A 13,471-nucleotide genomic window follows, 5' to 3' on the forward strand; every position below is an offset into this window, starting at 1 on the left:
TTACCTGTGCGCGCGTTACACCGTGCTTGTTAATTTAGTTATGAAGCAGGGCCTCATGGACAAACTGACTCGCGGCCTTATCGAGTTCAAAGATGCTGTTGTCACGGCGAGGCCGCCACGGCGGCAAGTGATGATTACCGATTTCTTGCTGCCTACCCGCAAATAAAGCCTGTCTGAGTGCATGTGTTTGAGAGCATCATGACTTAGTTCTTTTCTGATGGGTAAGTAGCCGCTAAACTGGCATTGGCGGTTAATTTGTGCATCATTTAGTGCATACCTGAACGTCGTTCCCAGCCAACTACGTATTAACGAGGTTTGACTGTACACTCTTTGTAGAGCATACTAACAAGTGAACTAATATTTTGCAGGAACTTTTGAAGCAAAACACAGCAACAGGATGCAAGTGATGGCAGTAATTTTCAGAATGGGTATTTAAACTGAACATAGGTTGATATAGTCCGAAACCTACGCATAAAATGGTTAACACCGAGTAGGTGTTGTAGCGCTTGGAGCTTTTAAATGCAAAACACTGTAAGGCAGGTAGAAAGGAGGGACAAAAAAAGAAACACAGAAAAACGTCTATCCTAGTTATCATACTATGTACACATGGTTAGACAACTGTCCTTACCACACGGTTCTGTTTGACCACAGGCTCCCACACGGAGACTTCCTCGCCGACCTTTTCATACGCGACCTGACGCTGTGCCTGCAACAAAAAATGTCACAATTCTCACACATGCAAACCGGTACCAGAGTAACAGGACCCAAACACAGTTGAAAAATATTCAAGAATGCAGCAGTGGGTGTCTGAAATATGGCTTGTACAGAGACCAACAAAATAATGGTTAAAAAACTTGCAAGCTCAACATAGTGCCAATTCGGGCCAGTTGGTAAGGTGAAGTGGGCGCATGTGTGTGTATGTGATAAGTAGATATTACAGTAGAACCTTGTTCATACGTTTTGGAAGAAAAAACGCAAAAAAAATGTACTAACCAAAAAAACAAATGATCCAAAGCAACTAAAAATTTCGAGACTCAACTGTAGTTGACATCTACACAATGCAAAGCGTTGTGCACAAGGCACGAGATGCACATCGAGGTGGTGGGGATTCAATGGCCCGAGGCATGTTTTGTTGTTTTTCTATTGTGTAGTGTTTTAAGGTGGCGACAAGAAACTGAAACGAAATCAAGCTGGTGGATGACGTCGGATGCCGCCAAAGCGAAACGTGATCCCTACATCACGCCCCCTGTAGCAAGGAATGGCGGCGCTTTTCGATTATCACCTGCTTAAAGCATGCAGTATGCTACCAATGGCACCACGCCCTATGCGCTGTAAAAAAGACAGGCGAAGATGCTTATCGCATTAGGTTTGGCGGCGATAGCTGTGAATGGGGCGTGTGACGACCCAGGAGGAGACTTGCCATTACCGGAACAAGAAACTGAGTGTGCGCCGGCGTTTTCACAAGAGACAGGTGGGCGAGTATTGCGTGAAAGCTGATGCAGTGGGCCGCTACTGTTCTCAATCGGGCACACCTTGCGCCTTTTCTTGTTTGCATGAGATCTAGCGGCCGGAAAATGTATCCTACGATCACAGTTTGGCGATGTACTGAACGTTGTTGCCGAAATATCGTTTTTTTTGGTAACATACTATTACGTGTAGCTGATGCTGATGAACTAGTAAAAAATAAACGTAACTTTATTGGGTCATTTGTTGTGATCTCGATCGCGAACAATGTTGGCACCGGGAAATCGTACGTAACGGGATCATATCAATGAGGTTCTGCTGGACACTCATGAAATGAAACGTGACAAGGAAACTTTACTTTTAAAGTAGACCACACCATATGTGAAATTTCTCGAGAGTGCCATGTCATCTCGCTATGAAAATAAAGTGTATGAACTAAAGTTACGCCGATGTCACATGAACTGGAGACAGTGGAAACTAAAGTATGCACGTTAGTTAGTCTGAAGTTGAGAAATATCAGTAGCTCAGCCTTGTAAACTGATGAAATGATTTGGTACAGAGGGGAAAGGTGAGGGGGAGTGGGAGAGGTGTAATGCTAATGTGCCAGGTGGGGGAGGTGCCCCCCTCTGTATCCACCAGTGTAAGTCTTCTGGAAATTTGCAGCAGAAATTTAGCCTTTTAAGCATGTAATAATTTCTGCAGTAAAGCCAGGTGATGTCCAGTGCCCATCCTGTGCATTTCGTGTTTCATCTTCCTTAGCGCTATAACCATATTTAATCAAACTTCAGCAAACAAACAGTGCTTTAAAAGAGGACAAGAGGAGATGTAAACGAGCACTAGTCTATGCTCGTGTATGTCACCTCCTCTTGTCCTGCTCTAAGATGCTACAGTTAAACCTGGATATAACGAAATTTACCAATTCTCGAAAAACTGCATTATAAAGAGGATTTCATTATATGCTGGTTCGGTACAATCATTTATCAAAATGCTTTTAACGATCAAGGCCACTGGACTACACTTACCCTCTGGAGTTGAGGTCGGGGCAAGGGTTCGGCCAACACCTTGGCATTGCGCACAATTGAGCGCACTTTCTTCTTGATCTGCCGGTGGGCATCGGTCTTCTTGAGGCCCATGAGCAGCTGGTGCACAGCCACCTTCTCCACTGAAGCTGCGCGTACCACCCAAGATTTGACACAAGGAACATTTCCAGATCTTTCGTCAGAGAATTTCTCACAATGATTTACTAGGCACAAACAGTGTTACGTAGTAACTATAGAGCAACACTACATCTGTTTGAACTAGCTAAGTATTGTTTAAGAACTATATTTTCCTTCATCTTGAGAAAAAAATTACGGTTATTACTGGTGAAGAAGGTAAAGGTTGCCTGTTTCAAATTGCACGTTGAAACCTCAGCACCGGTACTTCATTATGGCTAATACTGATTTCAATGTACATTGTCATAATTTGGGCTGCTTTAACACACCAAAACATTGCTCAGTCAAACCCTTGATTGCTTTAGAATGTAATGCAGTCTTTGTTTACAGATAACATTCGACTAGTCTGAAATGGATGCTTTCAAAATTTATGACAACATGGAGAGCAGCTGCGGGTATTTCAGGGTGGAAACTCCAACCTACTTTCGTTTCTGTGTCGTTTATGTCTTATAAAGCCTCTGCTTATTAAAAATGTAGCTGTCTTGCTATTGCAGAAATGTAATTTACTGATACAGCTTAAACAAATATTCCCCTTTTCACTGTCCATCTAATTACACATGAACTATCATATAAACCTAACAAAGTGTGTTACGTACTAGACAACTGTTAAAGCAGAATACACAAATGCACACATATAAATTGATACAATTTTGAAATTGTTCCATGAATTAAATGCAAGACAAAACGACCTCTACAGTGAGTACCTGTGATGAAACAGGGCTTCAGCTCAAAACACAAGTCAAAAACTATTTAAAAGAAAATAATTTGTTACCTTTTGAAAGGTCATATTCGGAGACTGTCAAGCTCGGCTCAGTCCGTGGTGTCACCTTTCTGGAAGCCACACATTGAACGAAAGTATGCGTCATGACGTGGTGAAAGCTCTCTTGAACTCACTTCAAAATACATGGCACATAAGATTTAAAAAATGCATACAGCTAGAACTAATGAGCCACATTCAGTCCGAAATACACGTACGTTGTTTCAGGCATTACAACTTTGTTTTATAAACAGCTTCCCAGCACAGCAAAAACACCCAAACTGACCATGGTCAGTTTATGAGGTAAAATGTAAGCAGGTGGCCACTGCCTGAAGATACCTGCACTGTGCTACAAGAGGCATGTGGCTACTACATTAGTGCGCTTGACACCGGTTAATAAAGCCGGATGTAAAAAAATGTGTTGAATCAAAATATTTTGCTCAACTCCTCAAAGTGGAGGGCAGGAAAATACTATGACTAAAAGGCGAGGCACGCAGTCGCTGATTTGGTTTCTGGCTGCGACCAGTGTGCTCAGCAGCAAAACATCATAGCCAATGAGCTACTGCAGTGGATACGCGGAGTAAGAACACAAACAACAAACACTGTTGTTACAACTCACATTTACTTGCCAAATGGCTACAGGAAGCAGCACACCATAAAAACAAATTTTACCAAGTGCACAATGCGATTCGTCCATTGACTGAGATAATCATTTCCTCTGACAGGATTCAGATGAGTGGCAAGCTGTGTTTAGATGGATGGCACATAGGGTGTCGCTGACCACAGACATGTGGCACATGGTGCTGCTCACAAAGAACCCTTGAGCCCTGCCAGGCAATGCAAAAAGGCCTGTTAGTGACGCAAAGGGATTGTGCAAACATTTGCCTCATACTAGATGCAGCCAATTCCGTACTAAATTTTCATCTCAGCTACTTCACCCCGGCTGCCACAGAATAAATTTTCACCATGCAGGAAAAGCGTCTCGCAATGAGCTGATAAAGCAACTTTTAAGGCATGTTTTATAGTCAAGTCAGAGCTAACTCACTTTTTGCCACCCAGGGAACCGATGGCATCCAGCAACTTCTTGTGACGAAATGAGTCGACGTGGCCCTTGCGACGTAACTGGACCAGTAACACAAAATGGTTAGGAAGAAAAGACAGACGGGGCACAAAAATACACTTGTGCCACATGCAATCTCAACAGGCATGCCTAAATTCTAACTCGACACTGGGGCATTACCGTGCTAGCGGTGAAGAGCTGGTCATTAAGGAGACGGCCTAATGCAATGCAACCAGCAGTAGCAAATGTGGGAGCACGTTTGTGTTGCTCCACCAGTTGTATTATTACAATAGCTCTGCGCCCAAAAATGAGTTCCCCCGAAAGCGTGCCACGAAAGCTCAGATAAACAATAATAACAGTAGCAATCCTGCATGACACCATGGCGCTTGTGGTTGTGTCCAGGGCTGCGGCAAGACTAGTGCAAGTTGCGACAGTGTTTATGGAAGTACGATACTAGTAATCACGTTCAGTTGTTCAGAAAAATGCACTAGGAAAAGATATACGGAAATGTTGCGTAGTCTCCACTCAACCCCCCTCCCCCCCCCCCTTTTTTTTTTTTCGTGCACGCACACTTGCCGCAAAAGCAGTCGATGAAGGGTCTTAATACAGCTTTACAGTGAAGCCACCTGGTGAAGTGCAAGGTAGCAATGATGCGCCCATCGTCGAGTTTGCCGAGGTTTGTACGCGTTGTTGCAGCTGCGTCGAAATATTAATCGTAACCGAGCTGCTTTTTGGCCAAGTAAGCCACTCTGTTTTTGGCACTTGTGGCTGTTTTATCTTCACTACAGAGCTTGGTAAAGTGAACGGCGATTTCCATCACGGCGACAGCTTCCAATCATCATGAAAGGTGCACCTGTGATGCCGGTACTACTACGCGAAACTAGAGCAACAACGAATTTTCATGTACTTGTAGGATCAAAATCGGTTAATGCGGCTTGATACAAGCTAGCTGTCTACACGGCCACCACAACTGCCGAATTCAGATTTGCGAACACCACGAACGAAACACAGATCGAGAAAAAAGGTTTTGGAAATTGCAATATGACATGACAGACCTGGCGGCCTTCCCCATCGCTGCCAAACTCCTCTTGCAGCACATCAGGCTTCTTGCTGAAATGTTAATTTGCTTTGAAATATGCACTGTCGCCAACTGCTCGTATGAACGACGTGAAACAATTTGTTACGTACCATAGATCGTCCAACAACGTGGAGTTCGTGGGGGCCGCCATGTTTCGACTGGCGTCAAACTTCGCCGGTTAGTCGCTAGGAGGCTAGTTGGTGATTTGGTTTGTTAAATAAACACGTAAAAGTAAAACAGTACGCTCAATGTTAGTACTTCAGTTATACTACAATATTACAATTGCTTTACTAACTCATTATTTATGCTAGCAAAAAATAGTACCAACTACGGTACTACGGTTCGGTACAACAGCTGTACGATGACTCAATGGAGGTGTGAAGACGTCGTGAGTGTGAAGCAAGTGTGTGAAACCGCTGTCGCTTGTTATGCCCTGTTCGCTTGGTGAACTGACGGAAACCTAGCAAAAATGAGTTTGTTCGGCAAAAAGGCGTCGCCTGCAGGTGAGCCGGTAGCGATCACTGCACTGTCATCCATCTGTTCGCCGAATATTTGAAACTGCAGCGCGTCAGCTGTATGTTGCCTCGATCATAGAAATGTAAAGCGCCAAATGTTCTGCTCCCTTTTTTTTCTGTTCAGAGCAAATGCGGCAGCAAAATAGGGAGCTTCGAAAGACGGAGAGAGACATCGAGAGGGACAGGCGTCAGCTGGAGAGGCAGGAGAAGCAGCTGGTGAGAAATGCGAACCTTCGCTACATCGGACGCACTGAACACTACTCTTTCTTTTCTCTTCCAGGAACTCGAAATTAAGAAGGCTGCTAATCAAGGAAATAAGCAGGTACGTGATACAAATATTCTTTTTTGCGGTCGTTATGCATTCATGTTTTTCTCCTGAACACGGCCAGTGACCAGCCCTTGTCATTGAACTTGCTTCCCACTATAATGTTATTCGTGCTTGCCGTCCTCCCACAGGTATGCACGGTTTTAGCGAAGCAGCTTGTGCAGTTGCGAAAGCAAAAGGCGAGGACGTACGCTGCGTCGTCCAAAGTCCAAGCCATCGGCTCTCAGTCAAAGGTGGGCACTATTGTCGACGCATCGTCACACAGAACATTGTTGTCATACTTTCCATTAAGCACATGCGAAGAAATTGAATTTTTGAACGGAAAAACTTTCTGGGGGAATTTAGGCATTCGCATTGCATAGAGCGAGATGCTTTAGTACTTTAAAAATTTTACGCAGTGTACTTATAGCGCTTTGATTTCATTTACACAGATAGTATGCAATGGTACGTCACACTGTTGTTTTTCTGTATCTTACTGTAGCGACTTAATTTTTCAGCTCATGAATGCGAACGTGAAACTTGCAAATGCAATGGCCACCACTGCGAAGGTAAGGGAGCTTGTCTCACATTTCACGCTGTTCTGCCTTTGATGTATTTTTATATTTGCCACACACTTTTTCCTCAGACCATGGGTGAAGTGAACAAGCAGATCAAGCCTCAGGACATTGCCAAGACAATGCAAGACTTTGAGAAGGAGAGTACGAAAATGGGAATGACCGAGGAGCTAGGCAAGTACTGTAATTCCCTATTCTGCCGCGCGCTGTGCCATTACAAAATAAATAAAAAAAATAGTGTGTTCTCTTTTCTGTATTACCATTTGTGTATTATTAATATTGTGTATGATCATTTCCAGAGTTTGGAAAACTGCTTGATGTAATACATTTGATGAAATTTTCACTGTGCATGCCTGCTTTTGAGCAGTGTCACCAAAACAATGTTACAGCATTTAACTTGAACCTGAACATCACCTGAACGCAGTTGAAGTAGACCATGGAAAGAAGACATGCTGCTAAATGTTCTTAAACTTCCCCATTTACTTCCAATTTTTGCTGTATATGACCTATGTAAGACCTAATGAAGGGACATTGTCAGAATAATAATTTAAACAATATTAGTAATTTGCACTTTTCCAATAGCAAAAGGGCCATTATTGCATTCTGGCTAGACAAAAAAGACACAAAAGCGAAACATGAGTGGCAATGGTGCCAAGACATGAATTTTGACAGTATTTACTAGGGGTCCAGTTAATTGGTTATTAGCTAAGAATTACACTTCATTCTGGAAGTACCAAAGACTCAGCACAGCAAATTTTCAGAACTTTTGTGCCAAAACGGCCCAAGTACGAAAGAAGTATTTTAAATCTGTTGCATCACACTGATGTTATGACAAAAATTTAAAAAAAATGAAGTCTGGCTTTCATTTCCTCTACTAGTAATCGGCATTTTCTGGCCAAAGGAATCAAAAATGGAGTTTATGAAAGAATAGTTAACCAATCTGAACTGATTTAGTGTTGCTCTTTTATTTTTTATTAAAAGTTAAAAGTCTGTTCTGCTGCAGCTTGCGGTGAAATGTAGAATGTGAGCTGCTGCCAGCAAGTTGTGCGTACTTGTCAGCTTGCGTTAATTTGCACCTGCGTTTTTTCCTGCACGCAGTTGAGGACACACTCAATTCCATCCTGGATGAATCCGGTGATGAGGAAGAACAGGACGCCATTGTCAACAAGGTTCTTGATGAAATTGGCATCGAGATGTCTGGAAAGGTGAGCTTGTTTCAAAAGTTGGAACACTGCTTCAGTACCTTAGGCCCTAGTAGCACACAGTCCAGAAATTCATACTACAGAAGCTCACATTTTGCCTTCCCATTTAGTGCAGATTTGCACATGCACACTTTATCGTAGACGCTGCTTTTAAGTCGATTACAGTGTTCGTCTGGTATGGATTGTGCGTCATTATTTTGAAGCACTTAAGCGTACTGATTCTACCATGCTTGTAGAATGCATGAGCAAATGTTATTTAGTATATAAATGACTCATCTCTATACAGCCACATTAATTATTTGACTCTTTCACCCACAACAAAATTATTCAATCTCAATAAAAAAAAAAGGTTGCCTTTTCTTTTACTAACAAAGCATTAGGCTTCTAGGAATTTTGATGTGGTTGGTTTCCTTTACTAAGGTTAACTAAAGCCCGATGGCTGGTGAACTTTTGATGACTTCGAAAAAAAAAAAAGAAACTAAAATTATAATTCCAAAACATTGGCATAGCTCAATGGGAGATACATTGCCACAGTTGGCATTCACATAGGACTGCCTGCATATGCTTCGGTGTCTGCATGGGTTCCCACTTTTGTTACGGATTGCAGGTTGTGCTGTGCTAAAATGTTATAGCACGATACATTGCACAGAGGGGCAAGGCACATGGTGCTAGTGCTGAGATCAAGCCAATGCATATTGCTGTGCTTAACCATGCCATTAGACCCCTTGGATATGCTTTGTTTCTAGATTCCTTTGCCCCATTCTTTGTGCTGTAGTATAGAGAACTCTTCACTATACCACAGCGAAAAAACTGCTGAAGTTGGCATTGCTGATTTGCCTCTTACCATTGAAATGTTGGCTTTCCCACAAAGCTTTGTAGCTTGATAACTGAGCTCATCGCATTTTGAAGCATGCAATGAAGACGGGTGCAGTGGGGAGGAATCCATCATAGTCGGGAGTGAACTCCAGCTCATGTCAAAATCACTTCCTTCTTTGTCCTAATTTCATGGTTTTCTTAGAAAACAGCCTTCCAAAAGCTGAAACTTGTTTGTCGTACTGTGCGTGCAAGGAGCAATCGCATCTTAATGCACATTTTTTTGCATAGAGCAAGTGTCCATAAGTGGATTGTACCGTGCCTTGTTCTGTGCACTTGATAGAATAGGGGTTTTGGGATAGAGTTATGCCGCAGAGAAAAATCAGTCATGCTTCAGGTGGAATTGATTATAGGCAGTAGCCATCATTGTAAAATAATCAGAGGTCCTTTAAAAGTTAGCAGTCTCATTGTGTTCAAAGCTGTCAGCACATTATTAATTTTCCTGCCTCTTCTGTTTCTACAGCTTGCCACTGCTCCATCTGCAAGGTCTGACCCTCTTGGCGAGAGTTCAAAGGCACGCCTGCCAACTGATGATGAAATAGAACGCCAGCTTGCCAAGTTAAAGACCTGAGAAGCACTAGTTTATGCTTTTTTGCTAAGCCATGTGTAAAGAAGCTTCTGTAATATACAGTGCAACTGGTTGTGATATTGCCATTGAGTTGCATGGCAAGAACTATTACTGACTTAGAGCCTGTTTAACTTTTGTATTTTTGCAACGCTGTGAAAATTTTGCAGAGACTACTCTTCCATGCACAATACACATGTGGCACCAAAGAACATTTTCTCCTTGTTTTACCAACTTGTTGGTTTTGACATTTGCATTTTTAAAATTTTCAATAAGACACTTTTTCTTGCACTGTTTAAGACATTTGGTTTGATCATTGTGTGCATGATAAAATACTGTTTTGCACCTTTGTCCAGCTTTTTCAGCTCTTGCCTGTTTGGAAAGCTTGCCTCTTCTCACAGAGTCATGAAGTAGTCCTGTCACTATGATTTTTTGTGTTGATTCCAGTGTGCGCAACAAAATGAGGCAAAATGAATGAGTGACCAACACACTCTTGGCAGTCACACTTAACATTTACCCCTGAAGGCATTCCTTCAACACGTAACTGTTGAAGTTTTAAATGTATTTGAGCACATGGGTCAAGAGAAAGAATCTACACCACCAAATAAAATGCATGAAGCACTTGATCTCCCTCAAGTTGTTGCAGTAAAAGTTCGTTAATTCGAAATTTTTGATAATTCAAAGTAGCCACAGCGGTCCGTCCAACAATGTATTGAAAGCAATATGTAACATGTCCCGCTAATTCACACTGAAATCCGCTCCGCCACCGATAATTCGAACTCCGTGCCATCGTGGATGGGGAGAGTGCTAGTGCGCGGGGGAGCACGTCCACGCTGGTGTCGCCGCGCGGGCTGCACAGCGTTGCTCGTTCTTGCGTCGGCGGCGGCATGCACTAAAACGCGCCCACGCCGCTTCGCCGACGGTCGCAGACAACCGTTCAAATCGGGGCGCGGGTTGGGGATCGTTCTGCGCATGCTCTGAACAGAGCAGCTGACGGCGCGCGCGTCGAAGTTTAGAGGGGACGGCATATTTCGGCTGGCGCAGCGCAAGCGGCGTAGTGTGACTGGCCACAAGTGACGCTCGCCCGCGTGCCGAAAACGTCGGACTAAAAAAGTCGCAGTTTCGCCCGAAAGGCGAAGCATCAATTGCGATAGGAAATTTACTAGTAGAGAGCTATACGGAGTAAGCATAGTAATCTTATCGGCTGCATAAACTTGGACACATACGCTTACTAACTGAATTAACAAGCATGGTGTCAGCGCGCACAAGCAAATATGAATAGATCACACTCGATGACCGCAGACAACCACTGTCTAAACGCTGACGTGAGCAAGCGCGGCAGCAGCAGCGACCGAAGGTTCGTGCAATCTATTGCGTCAACAGAAACTGAGTGGCGAAAGCACAGCGCATATAAAGGTAAGAGTCGTGGGGAGATCGCTTTCAAGATACGGTGCGCGCGACAGCCCTCAGCCGCGCAAAGTACTAGTAGTGTACGCAGTTGCTGGCAGAGTAGAAGCCGCGCCCTCCCTACCGCGCTGCCTTCCCGCTTTCCTCCTTTCGCGTGGGAGATTGAGTCGCCAGTTCCCCTTGTGCCCGGTCGCAAGATACGCATTTGGTGCCGCAGCTAAACGTCGCTTCCCCGCCCTCCCATTCCCCCACGGCCTTTCGCACGATGGAAGACGTCGCGTTTGCTCTCCGAGAAAGCGCGCGTCCCTCGCGCGCTTTCACACACAGAAAGCAAGTTCATTTTTAAATGTGATATGGTAAAATGATAAAGATAGGAGGTAAAAAAAGAAAAAAACGTAGCAATGCTAAATCTTAGGCATTTGTAAAATTACTTTTCGAAGTGCACGAAGACGGGAAGCCTCGATCGGGCAACTTCAAAACGAAGGCAGTGGGTATGAAGGTGCTGCGATTCCACACAGCTCTATGCTTTGCCTAAAGGCCAGCTGCAATGAAATTTAGGATCGCGTAAAAAAACCTAGTTTAAGAGAGAGTGTCGATGCGGAGGAACCACCGTGAAATATTTTACGTTTCGCATACTAACGGAAGCGTCATGAAAAGCTAGCAAAGTAGCCGTTTCTGGTACTGATACTGAAAAGAAAAAAAAAAAAAAAAAGACGCTGCCATCACCGCTTGCCAGAAATGACGCATGACGTATTCTGCGCTGTTCCACGGCATGACCTCCGAGATTTGGCGGCGCCCGCGGCTGCCCTCGACGTGCTGAAAAACCTCGGAAGCTATATACCGGGACTCGTAGCCGCTAATCACCATGTGCACTCATTGTCTGCTTAAGTGCTGATTAGAGGCGTCTAATAAGAAAATTATGTAATTATCGCCCCTGTGGCTTTGTCACTTACTTCGGTGGTATATTCTACTCATAATTAATTTAGCCAAAGTGAAATTTCGTTGAAGTTCGCCATTAAAGACTATACGCGTAGTGCATCGCCTGTAGAGGCGCCACTGATAGCCACCTAGCGGGCGCTTTCGAACGTGCGCCCGGGATGCAGTAGCAGGCGACAATTTCCAGCAAGGATGGCTGAATTTTCTCTTTGTGCGGGTGCTAGACTATTACTTCAGCGCTGACAGCTGCAGGAACGCCGCATACCTCTATACGAGAGTGCACATGTACATACACGACGTTACCGGAGTTTGGAACAAACCAGTCCGCATACGTGCCGAGTGCGTCCCGCAGACTAGCGTAGCGAAGCCCAGAACTTGAGCTCGTGTGCTAAGTAGCCGCTTCGTGTTGTTGGCGAATGCGATGTCTCCCCCCAATCGCTTTTTCTTCTAATTCTACCCTTGCCGTAATAATGTTTATTTACCGCACACGTTCGTTGGTGAAGACTTGCATCGCAAACGACTCCGCATGTGGCGCGGTGCCGGCACACATTGTAGTGATCTTGCCATCGATGAATACATATGACATCGCCGAATAAGTGCCTTCAAAGTCGCCTCAAGAAGAGTAATAACGAATCCGCTAATGGAAATGCGTACACTTTATAATCAACGAAGTCACCAAACGCACAGGTGAATAAAACCCCTGAGTTGCTGAACCGCCGATCCATTTCCGCTGCATACGTCGATGAACTGCCTCTATACTTCTGCAGTTTTCGCAATCCAAAATTCCCTTAGTGGCCTGTTTGGAAAGGTGGAAAGCTAGGCTCACCAACTTTCGAGAATCTTTTTCCCCGATTATATTTAAAGGCGAAGCAGCGCTGGTCAAGGTAGGTGGGCGCTGGCGACAAGGGCGGGTTTAGTCCTTCACGGAGCAGGCATTGGACGCCGCAGAAGATAACAAGAAAGAATTCAACCAAGTACAAAATGGACGAGTACAAAATCTTCGAGTTTTCAAGGAGACGTGCACAATACATATTTCTTACTGAACCGTCTGAGTTTTTGACGTATCGTGGTCGCGATTACGCAGTCCTCAGATATATTTGTGGACGCACAGTTACAACAATTGAATGTGTCCATACGCCAAGTTTGCCATTCGAATGATGCCTTAACATACCTCAAAATTGAATTCGAGGACATATTTCCAAATCATGCTAAACTATTGCCTAGCAGACATTTAAATAATATATTAAAAGACCACCTAAGCCAGCTAGCTACAGACAACATAATAGCTACCGAATCTTCCCTGTGCAATAAGAAGGCAGGAGTGGGGATCTTTGAATCTCTTCAATGGTCTTACTCTCTTCGCCTTCCCGACTTCACACCCATTTTCCAGGCAGAACTAATAGCGATTATATTAGCATTACGAAAGATTCTCCAAAATGACTCATTATAGCTGTTATTGTGACTGGCTCACTGTCTGTATGCACAGCACTTACAGCCTCTTCAAATTCAAGAATTCTGCGA

General features: G+C 44.0%; 2 protein-coding genes across 3 annotated transcripts in view; one reads left to right on the forward strand and one right to left on the reverse strand.

The window, feature by feature from the left end:
• The window catches only part of LOC119461281 (U3 small nucleolar RNA-associated protein 14 homolog A-like), a 47,147-nt gene extending 41,382 nt beyond the window's left edge, over window positions 1-5,765 (reverse strand). Inside the window, 6 exon segments of the mRNA XM_037722529.2 lie at window positions 629-706; window positions 2,487-2,632; window positions 3,451-3,509; window positions 4,481-4,557; window positions 5,551-5,605; window positions 5,684-5,765. Coding sequence (XP_037578457.1) covers window positions 629-706; window positions 2,487-2,632; window positions 3,451-3,509; window positions 4,481-4,557; window positions 5,551-5,605; window positions 5,684-5,724 — 456 coding nt within the window. The 5' untranslated portion in view covers window positions 5,725-5,765.
• A 153-nt stretch (window positions 5,766-5,918) lies between these two features.
• On the forward strand, window positions 5,919-10,233 carry LOC119461283 (charged multivesicular body protein 2b). Of its 2 annotated transcripts, none has more exons than XM_037722532.2 (8): window positions 5,919-6,076; window positions 6,213-6,304; window positions 6,369-6,410; window positions 6,545-6,646; window positions 6,911-6,961; window positions 7,039-7,141; window positions 8,066-8,172; window positions 9,506-10,233. In XM_037722532.2, the coding sequence occupies exons 1-8, from the start codon at window positions 6,043-6,045 to the stop codon at window positions 9,611-9,613; spliced, it is 639 nt and encodes a 212-aa protein (XP_037578460.1). In that variant the 5' UTR covers window positions 5,919-6,042; the 3' UTR covers window positions 9,614-10,233. The 2 variants fall into 2 exon arrangements, with proteins under 2 accessions (XP_037578460.1, XP_049528305.1); XM_049672348.1 differs by having other exon boundaries at window positions 7,039-7,137; window positions 8,062-8,172.
• Window positions 10,234-13,471: the final 3,238 nt, after the last annotated feature.

The sequence above is a fragment of the Dermacentor silvarum genome, chromosome 8 (genome assembly GCF_013339745.2).
Source record: "Dermacentor silvarum isolate Dsil-2018 chromosome 8, BIME_Dsil_1.4, whole genome shotgun sequence".
Classification (NCBI taxonomy): domain Eukaryota; kingdom Metazoa; phylum Arthropoda; class Arachnida; order Ixodida; family Ixodidae; genus Dermacentor; species Dermacentor silvarum.

Bases quoted from the DNA above. Each gene is read 5' to 3' on its own strand.
- LOC119461283 (XM_037722532.2), top strand. From the start codon at position 6,043: ATGAGTTTGTTCGGCAAAAAGGCGTCGCCTGCAG. The intron at 6,077-6,212 runs GTGAGCCGGTAG...TTTTCTGTTCAG, and splicing joins CAAAAAGGCGTCGCCTGCAG to AGCAAATGCGGCAGCAAAAT. The intron at 6,962-7,038 runs GTAAGGGAGCTT...CTTTTTCCTCAG, and splicing joins CAATGGCCACCACTGCGAAG to ACCATGGGTGAAGTGAACAA.